The sequence below is a fragment of the Sinocyclocheilus rhinocerous genome, unplaced genomic scaffold (genome assembly GCF_001515625.1).
Source record: "Sinocyclocheilus rhinocerous isolate Xijiao unplaced genomic scaffold, SAMN03320098_v1.1 scaffold2240, whole genome shotgun sequence".
Classification (NCBI taxonomy): domain Eukaryota; kingdom Metazoa; phylum Chordata; class Actinopteri; order Cypriniformes; family Cyprinidae; genus Sinocyclocheilus; species Sinocyclocheilus rhinocerous.
In genome coordinates this window covers 140,174-150,459 of record NW_015630383.1, presented here as the reverse complement: position 1 = coordinate 150,459, position 10,286 = coordinate 140,174, and the positions used below count along the sequence as shown (strand labels likewise).

At 39.3% G+C, this 10,286-nt stretch overlaps 1 protein-coding gene across 1 annotated transcript in view; it reads left to right on the top strand.

The window, feature by feature from the left end:
* Nucleotides 1–306: 306 nt before the first annotated feature.
* The window catches only part of LOC107740301 (homeobox protein Meis2-like), a 13,032-nt gene continuing 3,052 nt past the window's right edge, over nucleotides 307–10,286 (top strand). The window contains exons 1-6 of the mRNA XM_016552683.1: nucleotides 307–835; nucleotides 998–1,230; nucleotides 1,655–1,796; nucleotides 2,377–2,427; nucleotides 2,541–2,687; nucleotides 4,335–4,449. Of these exons, the coding sequence (XP_016408169.1) occupies nucleotides 818–835; nucleotides 998–1,230; nucleotides 1,655–1,796; nucleotides 2,377–2,427; nucleotides 2,541–2,687; nucleotides 4,335–4,449 (706 nt within the window). The 5' untranslated portion in view covers nucleotides 307–817. The remainder of the gene's footprint in view (nucleotides 836–997; nucleotides 1,231–1,654; nucleotides 1,797–2,376; nucleotides 2,428–2,540; nucleotides 2,688–4,334; nucleotides 4,450–10,286) is intronic.

Here is a 10,286-nt window from a genome sequence, read left to right as displayed (position 1 = left end):
CTTCACTGTATAAATGTAATAACCTGAAGGACAGTTAACGAAGCAGTCAAAATGTATAGTCTGTGGTAAATATATTTTCAAAGGCTCAAATGCTGTGATGCTCAGCAATTTGTTGAAATAAGGTCCATTCCCAGTGCACTGATCTGATTTTAGCACTTTTAAAAATAAAGACACTCCACCCCTAGTAACAAAACGCAGAGGATGGTGGTGCGTCATCTGTGCGCGTATCCAATGTGAACACTCGCTGGCAGCTCGTGGTCATTGCGCTCTTCTTTCTCTTGCTTTATGTAGAGGTGTCGAGCTGGTAACACCCACCACGCTTCCCAGGCTCAGTCATCAGGGGTTCAGTCTCTTCAAGAGGAACCTGCTCCAAATCACCAACGCAATCCCAGTTGAGGCAAAGCGTGGGTCGCAAAGAGGGACCATGAGATCCGGATAGTTTTTCCTCGCAGTGTTTGCCATGCCAGACACGAACATCCCCGAATTTGGAAAGGTTCTTCTGACTTCAGGAAGTCTGTGACGGATAAATTGCATTAGCTAGTCAGAAGGTTTAAGTGGAAGCAAATATTTGTAACCTATATTTAACTATAGTCTATCCGTCACAGTGCGTTTGGCAATACGGTCGAATTGCTCAAAAACTAAAAGTGGCTGAATAGGAAGCGATCAGAAACTCCTCACAGGACATGCTCTATCATCTCAACGGATTACCGACAGCTCAGTCCTCTTAAATCGGATGCACAAAAGGAATTAAATCACTCAAATTGCTTCCTCGTTGGATAAGATCACAATTTGCACTTAACATCAACAAAAGCGTCATATGCTGATGGCTCAACGGGTACGTTCTCTTACAAATCCACCGCGTAAACGACTTAAGTCGTAAAGTTTGCTCATAGTTTGTTTTTAATATTTCTATAAAGCTATATTAGGTAAACACGTGTGTGTGTTTTTTATTTTTATTTTTTTGAGTTGCCTATGATGCCGTTTCTGTCTGATGCAGTACGAAGACCTTGCCCACTATGGTGGCGGTATGGATGGAGTTGGGGTTCCGACGTCCATGTACGGGGATCCGCACGCGCCTCGGCCCCTGCCGCAGGTTCATCATTTGAACCACGGGCCACCGCCACATGCCAACCAGCACTACGGGGCCCACGCACCGCACAGCATCATGCCCAGCAGCATGGGCTCGGCTGTCAACGACGCACTTAAAAGAGACAAGGACCAAATTTATGGGTAGCTACCTTATTGCAGCCATGCTTAATACAATAGTCAACACAATCTTTAATTGTTCAAATGGCGTGCTGCATTATTGCACCGCATTTGACAATGCAATTAGTTGTACTTTATCACAGTCAGTAAATGTAATCTTTGCATATACGATCTTAAAGAATAGTGTCTGATAGTAGCACATAGTAACAGTTCACCTGTGACATGTAAATAATGCGCGGCATTTTTTAAAGTTTAAAATAATGTTACATTTTTATTATACAAATTATAGAGCGCTTTTAGTCACTATCTGACCGAGTGCAACTATGTGGCCGTCAAAGCAATGAAAGTAGCAATAGAACTCCAGTACTGTAGTCAGAATGATTGCTCGGTTATTGATATAGTGTTTTGATCTGTAAGTTTATGCAAATGTTTATGTTGAATCTTGAAGGCACCCGTTATTTCCGCTTCTGGCGCTGGTGTTTGAGAAGTGCGAGCTGGCCACATGCACACCGAGAGAGCCTGGAGTCGCTGGAGGAGATGTGTGCTCATCCGATTCATTTAACGAGGACATCGCTGTGTTTGCCAAACAGGTAACTTATTGACTGAAAAATAAATATTGTTTAACGGTTTAAATAAATGTTTGGTCATCCAGATTAAGTTAAATATTGGTGGAAAATCCAAAACTGTTATTTGCGTTTGGTGTATTTGTTGTGGACAATTTGGTAAGTGTGAGATGCTGTTTCGCGCAGATTTTGTTCCAGGTAAAGTCGCTTCAAAGCTCCATGTGAGGATTCTTTGAGGGAAAGAAAGGAAGCTTTAGTGATTTATGAAGCCGCGTGTTATCAGAGGGCGTGGGGGTCTTTGCCCTGGGCTCCCTCAAAGCGTCGTCTCTAGAGGAACCTATTTACACTTCTGCTATTGTCACAACATTACAAAGCCAACACAATATCAGACGTGCCAAGTTTTTGATTCGACTGTGATTTCTCGCGCGTATAGAATAACCAACGATGTTTGATGTTTTGATGTTTGAAGTTTTTTATTAGCTTATTATTATTATTATTATTAAACCATTATTATTATTGTTACTATTATAGGCTAATTATTTTTGGTTGCTGTTAATGTTGCTATTTTTGTTGAAATATTTAATGCATTATTTTACTCTTTCTTTAGATGATACAGTCAATACAAGTATTACGATTCCATCTTTTAGAACTCGAAAAGGTATGTTAATTATTTTATTATCGTGTTGCGTGTATTATGTACAATATGTAGCCTATATTGTTCGAATAACAAATTTACAAACTGATTTTTTGTTTTTTTCGGTTTTGAATCAGGTGCACGAGCTTTGCGACAACTTCTGCCATCGGTATATTAGCTGTTTGAAGGGCAAAATGCCCATTGACCTGGTAATTGATGATCGGGATGGATGCAAGACCGACTTCGACGACCTCTCAGGATCCTCGACAAATCTAGGAGAGCACGTGAGTTTTAATTGGCTTTCTATGAGATCATAAAACAGGCCAATTAAATAGTGGAGCTGTTTGCATTTGCAATCCAGGCGTTTTGTGAAGGAACATTAGTGAGGTTTCCAACAAAGAAAAGACCGAAAGTCCACATGCCATTTATTTTGTATTGTACTTGCATTTTAACCTTAACATTTGTAGTGCTTCAGCCATGCATTTGCCTTATTGTCTTTTTAGCTTCCTCCATTATTCATCTCCACAATATATTTTGGTCATAAAGAGAGAGTAAGAAAGAAAGAGGAGTAATTACTTAGTTGCATATGCTAATTTATTTAAACAACATTATCTAAATCCATTTCTCTTTGCACTAATATGAATCATTAAGGCATTGCCCCAGGACACATCTTATTTTAGAAGAGGTATGATGATGATGATCATGTTGATGAAGCCCGTTGTGTTGGGTGCAGGTGTTGCTAAGGGTCAGGGTTTTCCCCCCACTGTCCAGCCCTCTGTTAGCCCTAATGATCAACGTTACATTTGCACGTGAATGCGCTATTGTCTTTGAACTGATTGGATTGTTATTGTCAAGCAGGAGGGGAGTCTTTTTTCACTCAGAGACCAACAGTGTGTTCTTTACAGTTGTGCTTCCTATTATCAACGCACCACCCCCTGTCATAGGAGCAAAACCACAGAATTAAGAAGAACAGAACTTTACATTCTGCTTAGTTCTGTTCCAGGTTAAAAAAATGGGAAGAGAGAGGTTTTCTCCACATTAAAAATACAGATTAAAACAGCCGTTTAGATGATCTGAACTGACGTTAAACGCCCGTAATAGTTCCTACATTACAGTCCTTCTATTTTCCATCATGTAAAACGTTAGATGACTTTCCCCATCCACACCATTCCTGTAAATAGATCTGAACCGCAGATGCTGAGGTCTAACCGTCATACCTTCACTTGGTCAGCTGAAATTTATTTGATGAATATGTACCTTTGTACACTTGACGGTAACTGTAATCTTTTATTGATGCTCCTGTAATGTCTTATCGATTTACAAGTGTGCGGTGTGACACGGAACAATTTGAATTAGGTGATGAAGGGAGACAGTGGCCTTCTGAAACGTTATTAACAGCACACGCACACACCTAAACACACAAACCCACAGACTGCTTTTGTGTGCCCTAATGAGAAAACAGTGAAGGGTCTTATTCACACAGCTTTATTGTTGTAGGAGCTTATTCTGGCCTTTCTTAGAGCTCTTTAGCTGATCACCATCAGGCAAACAGCTGACGCGAAAGGCCTGAAGAGGAACGGCTGCTGTTTGCCTTCATGTTGAGCCCATCTTAAGTGCTTTGTACCCTGTTCTGGATAAAAAGGGGATGCCGCTGGTTTTTTGTCAGCATTTACGGTCGGACATCAGGAGAAGCTGTTACCCTGGTTGAGGCTCCATAAGTCTAGTGTTCGGAAAAGTATTCCTAGTTTGTCTGGATCGTGCGTTTTTGCTGTCTTTAATTTGATCAGACTAATATTTCAGCACAGACATGGTAACTATAGCTGTTAAAAAACTTGCTGTTTTAAAAATGGCATGTGTATGCGCTAGCATTACTAATGTGTGCTTCTTTTTTCACCCTTCGATCTCTGGATGTTCATGTACCTGAACCTCAGAATCCAGCATCCTGGAGAGACATGGACGACGCTCACTCTACTCCCTCAGTCGGCACCCCAGGACCCTCCAGCGGGGGACATGCCTCTCAGAGCGGAGACAACTGCAGTGAACTAGGTAGGAAAGCCTGTCAATTTTGCTATTACATCATAATATGCATTGTTAAAAACGCTTTATGCTGTCATCTTAATTTCTAATCCAGGCTTCAAGTAGTATTTTCTCTTGAGGCTGGATTTTAAATTGTGTTTATACATAAGGGTAACCTATCTGAATCAACCTGAAGCATAATACGTTTTGTTGAAAAGACTAACACTGTCATCTTTTTGCTGTCTTCTTAACTCATTTAAATTATGTTTATACATTATATACTAAAAAAAAGCTAACCTAAAAATGTCGACATCTAAATTAGTTTTATTCAAGTCAAAAATCATATTAAATATCACTGAATTTATATAAAAAATGGGTTAAACAGCTATCAATTACAGGTTACCACCTTGTAGTGTATATTGTACTTGTAGTATTTTGCAGAATTCACTCTTTTAAATTCATATTTTTTAATGCCTATGGGTGTAAACAGTGTTTACTAATCAAAGAAATGTGTCATTGTTCGTGTCATCATTGCGATGGTTCGTTGAGCTGGTTTTACGATTTTCCTGTGGACACAATATGTGTTTAATGCTCTTGAAAGGTTAAGGGTCTAATTTAATTAACCAGATCTTCCATTTGCATGTCACTTTTTTTTTCTTAATTTATATTGCGACCTGCCACTCCATATTTATTGTCCTTTAACGCTGTTTACCTTTTGGGGGAATTTTTATTTAATTATTAAATTTTTTTTACGACCTGTTTTTGTATAATTGCTCCAGTTAAAATAGCCTTCAGGGTTTCTCACCTCCTTTTAACCATCAGACACCAATAGCCTGACCATTATGCAGCACAAAGCAGGATGTTCTGCAAGACAAGAGAAACCAGAACCAAAAACCAGCGGCCAGATTGTAATTCTTTGACAATTCAGCCTCAGTGTGAAAGACATCTTTAAAATGTTTGGCATAGCAGCAATGCCAGTAGTGTTTCTGCAATGCTACTCGGTATAAAAGAGAGAAAAGCATCAGGGTGGCTTTTTTTAAACAACAGTGGGGGGACATCCAAGGCCCACGGCCTTTTGACCCCAAAGAGCATGCATTGAAGAAGGGGAAGAGGAATGACCCCTGCCGGCCTGAAGGACAGAGCACTTCAAATACCGGTCACAATAGAGGGTTGATATCTGGGGTGATCAGAGGCAGAGCTTGGGTTAGGATCAGGGACATCTACCTGCTGCTCCTCCAGGAGCCACTTTGGATCGGTGTTCCTCCCTTTATCATTCAAGAGATCGGTAAAGCAAACACCTTTTCCATTACAAGTGAATGGGGGGGTGTTACGTCAGTCACCCAAACTCGAGTCCAAAGGATTACCGGGGCTCTTCAAAGCACCTGTCTCCTGTAGGGGGGTCCCTTTGTTGCCTGCACATCAGTAGAAGTTGCTCTTGTTGAGAAACCTTCATGCTAGCTTAAGAAGGAAAGAGAGGTTCTCCCGAATGTTTTTAAGAACTGCTGACTCACCTCAGGGTGAGTTTGGGATGGTCGTGGGGGGTTTTCCACAGCTATCCTAAACATGTGCGTGTTGGTGGGAATGCAGAGCCTAGGAATGTCCATCACAAAGGCCGAAAGGGAACAAAGGGAAGCTGCAGGACATTCCAGGCCAGTGTTCACCTCGAAGGCTGCTGAAAGACACAGGCTGAGACAGGATGTTTACATCTATATCTGAACCTTCAGTGGAGGCTAAATCCCAGCATGAAGCGGAGTGGACCAACAACAAGTGTCAAGAGCCGATGCCTCCGCGTTTTAGCCGTCAATACCACCCAACTGTGGTCCAATCCCGTGGTCCTCCAGATCATATCATGGCCACGGGGGACAAGAGGATAAGAGCATCTAATCAATATGCTTTAAGCGAAACGATTAGCGAGAACAAAATCATCTGCGTTTGTCCAGTAATTATCCAGTCTGTTGCGTCCAGTAGTCAGAATTATGGCCCCTTTGGAGAAGTATAGTTCGTGATAGATTGAGGTCATGGTGAGCTCATTAAGCAAGCAAACAGGATTTATTCTGTGATGCGTGCGGGGTGGCAGTCATCAGACCCGGCTAGTTTGCGCCGGGCCCCTTTGTCTCCGGGACTTTCATCTATCTCCAGTTCATCTAATTATCAGCATCAGAACAACGCAGAGCGTTTTAGCTTTGGACCTTGTCATCTCTCGGACGCTGAAGGTACCGTGATGTGACACGGATGCCGTCAGGGTCGGCTTGAAGGATGTGGGAAACCGGTCGAAAAATTAGACTTGTTTTATATGCATATCTCCGCACAGCCCCTTCAGAAGTTTTGTTTTATACGTATGAGGGAAAGTGAAAAAAAAGGAAGCTAGAAGCCTCCACTTCTCCATGTCTTAGGGTGCTGTTTTTCCCTAAACAGCCCGAGGGCTTACTCCAGCCTTCCTCCAGGCTGCTCTGGCCCCCCTCTGCGCTGCGCGTGCAGACTCCGGGTTCGGGGAGTGAGGTAGGGCTCAGGGAGCTGCAGAGAGCAGCAGCATTTAAAGAGAGTGCAGTCACACAGGCTGCATGGGCCAAGTTGCCAGGGAACAGTCAGAAGCGATTAGCGTCGGGTTGGATCAGCCCTGCGGCCTTCGTTTTCTGGAACAGGAGGAGAGAGGCTCGAGGAGAAGGGGGGGAAGAGAGTGTTTGAGTCTTCCTTAGATGTAAGGATCTCGCCCAGCTCTCTTTATCTATCGTTTTCCCCTTTTCATTTCTTTTCTTTTCTTTTCTTAATCTTACTATAGTTTCACCTTTCACCTTTTCTTCCCTAAAAGTCATCAGTTTTTTATACTTTACAGTTTATACTATACAGTTTTTGTTCTTTTTTATCATTATTTAGTACATATTTGATATTTAAAAACACATTGAAAACTTTTTTTTAATTTTATTATTATTTCCTATATTTCCTTTTATACAGTTTCATTTTCAGTTTTTACTTTCTTTTCTTTAATGTGTTACTTTTTTCATTCATTTGTTTCATGCAATTCTATTGTTGAAATATGAATTTCATAAACACAAGGAAAACATCCCCTCACATATTCACACGTTATTGTTCCATTTTATAGTTATCTTTTTTTTCTTTTTGATATTTGATTTTCGTTAACACGCTTAAAACATGTATTTTATTTTATTTTCTAATTTTCATATATTTTCTAAATATATGTTCATATTTTATATTTTTAAATAGTTCCGAATATAAAATATTACTAAGTATATTACTAAATAGTATCAAGTGTTGCTAACATTTTTTGCTATTTGATTTGTATAAACAAACTGAAAACCTCACTTCTTTTCTTTCTTTTCATTTCTGTATATTCCATTTCATAGTTCAGATTTTTTTATTCCCTTTTAAATTGTTCCAAATGTAATATATAACTTTTTAGTCTCACTAATATTTTGATATTTGACGTCATAAACACACTAGAAATTCATGTTTTCTGTTATTCTTTTCTTTTCTCTTCTGTTTATATTATTTCTTTTCTTTTCTCTTCTCTTTGTTTTTACTTTTTCTTTCCCTTTCAGAACATAATACTTTCTATTAATCTTTTCTTTATATTCACAATAAACCCTTTCCTCTCAGGCAGTTAAGACTGTGGTCAACATGCAAACTCCTGAAAGCATAATGAGAAGAAACAGCAGTCTGGGTTGTGTAGAGACAGACAGTGTGAGACCACTGCCCTGCCCTTGACTTGCATTTTGATTACGGCATCAGTAAGCCAGCCTGGAGTCCATCTACCACCCCCTTCTTATATTCAAATGTCATTATTCATTAACTGAAATATTAATGCATGAATATGGCGCATACAGTCGCCTTTGATTGATGCATCCCCAAAAACAAGGAGACACAGCAGGGCCAATCTTAAGAAAAGTAGGGTTCCTGTCCCGCCTCCGGGGAGGAGTCCCTCAGATACATTATTCACACACCCTCCGGGCAGGCTTTCAAGGCATCTCTACCCTCAGGGCAAGAAAAATAAGCATGACTGTTAAAAGTAAAGCATCTTGCCTGATGCACAGTTAATGGAAGCGGGAGAGAGGGATGGAAAGAAAGAAAGAGAAAGGAGGGTGGGGAGGAGGACAAGACGGAAACCTTAGTTTAAAAGCGGCCTCCTGCCTGTCTCTGATCTTAAACTAGATTGGATGGTAATGGAATGAAAGCAGGCTTGATGTTATCAGAGAGCTCACAGTTCAAAAAGCATTGTTTGTTAAGCATCAATTGATCTTACAGTATAATGCCTTATTCACGTCATGTCGGAATTACCGTAATTGCGCGTTTTCGAATAGTAAAAAAAAAAAAATCACGTATTATCAAACTCTCATTTACAAGTTAGAAAGTAGTATTTTTATGAATGCTTCGACTTCTCTCATTTGACATAATGTAAAATAAATAAACATAGTTAAAAGTAGTTAAGCAATCACTTCAGCACATATTTATTTTTGATATTAAATTTTATTATAGCCAGTATGTATGTATGTATGTATTTATTTATTTATTTTGAATAGGTGCAAATATATATATACAGTATATGTGTGTGTGTGTGTGTGTGTGTGAATACAATATATACTGTATACCTAGTTACTTATGCAATTAAATATTGTTAACATTTTACACCTACATAAAAATAAATATATAATATAAATAAATATAAAATAAAAATTTTTTTAGGTTGTTACATCTATCTGTCTATCTATCTATCTATCTATCTATCTATATATATATATAGACATACACACACACACAATTAAAAGTGCTATAAAATATATAGTGCTAACAACATTGTGGCCAAAGGTTCGATTCCCAAAGATCGCATGAGCTTAAGTAAATAACTTAAATAAGCTTTTAATCATATTCTGTGTATGTTTAGAACAGGCGTTTTGAAAGGAAATGATGACTGTATTTAGCTGCAGTGTTTGTACGTGACCACCAGTGTTGGGCAAGTTACTCTGAAAATGTAATTAGATTACTGATTACTCCTTTTAAAAGTAATCACGTTACTGTTCTGATTACTTTATTTCAAAAGTAATTAGTAATTAGTTACATTACTAGTTACGTTACTTTTTTCTCCATGAAATTCAGTGCATGGTTTGGCAGAATGCCAGCAAAGAGCGCTGCATTGACATCTCATCTAAGACATCTCAGTTCATCGCAATCTCACAAATCTCTGTTATAGCACAATAAATATATGCATAATGAATCGAATAATGTCTACAATTCTTGTGTTATAATGAGAGGATTCGTGAGCACGCAAATTTCAGCACTGCATTGCTCAACGCTGCAAACACGTGCTATAGCCTAAATAGAAACTCTGCATACGCTTGCACCTGTTAATCGTTTATATTTTATATTAGTTCATGTTGCTTTTGTGCAATAGGCTAGATGAATAACAATTTATTTGTTTTAGATATTTTATGTTTAGATATTTCTATTTTGCGGGAGTCCCGTGAATCATTTTATTCTCCCGCATCCCGCACACACACGAGACTCTGCACTCGCCTATCAAGTCTTGTCCCGTGCCGCACTCTGTTGCGTCGGGTCTCGTGGGAGCAGGTCTCTAATCCACTGGGACTCGACTCGACATCCTTTTTAATATCTAGATTATAAATCACTGCATTCTGTCAGCAATGTAACGCGGCAGTTACGTATAGAGACCTCGGCTTGTAACTATACTCTAATTACTGTTTTGAAAATTATAACGCGTTAAATTACTCCGTTACTAAAAAAGTAATCAAATTAAAGTAACGCGTTACTAAGTAATGCGTTACTGCCCAACACTGTTTATAATGGGTTTTAATGTTATTGCCTCGTTGCTCCAGCCGGGACACGGCATCACAATA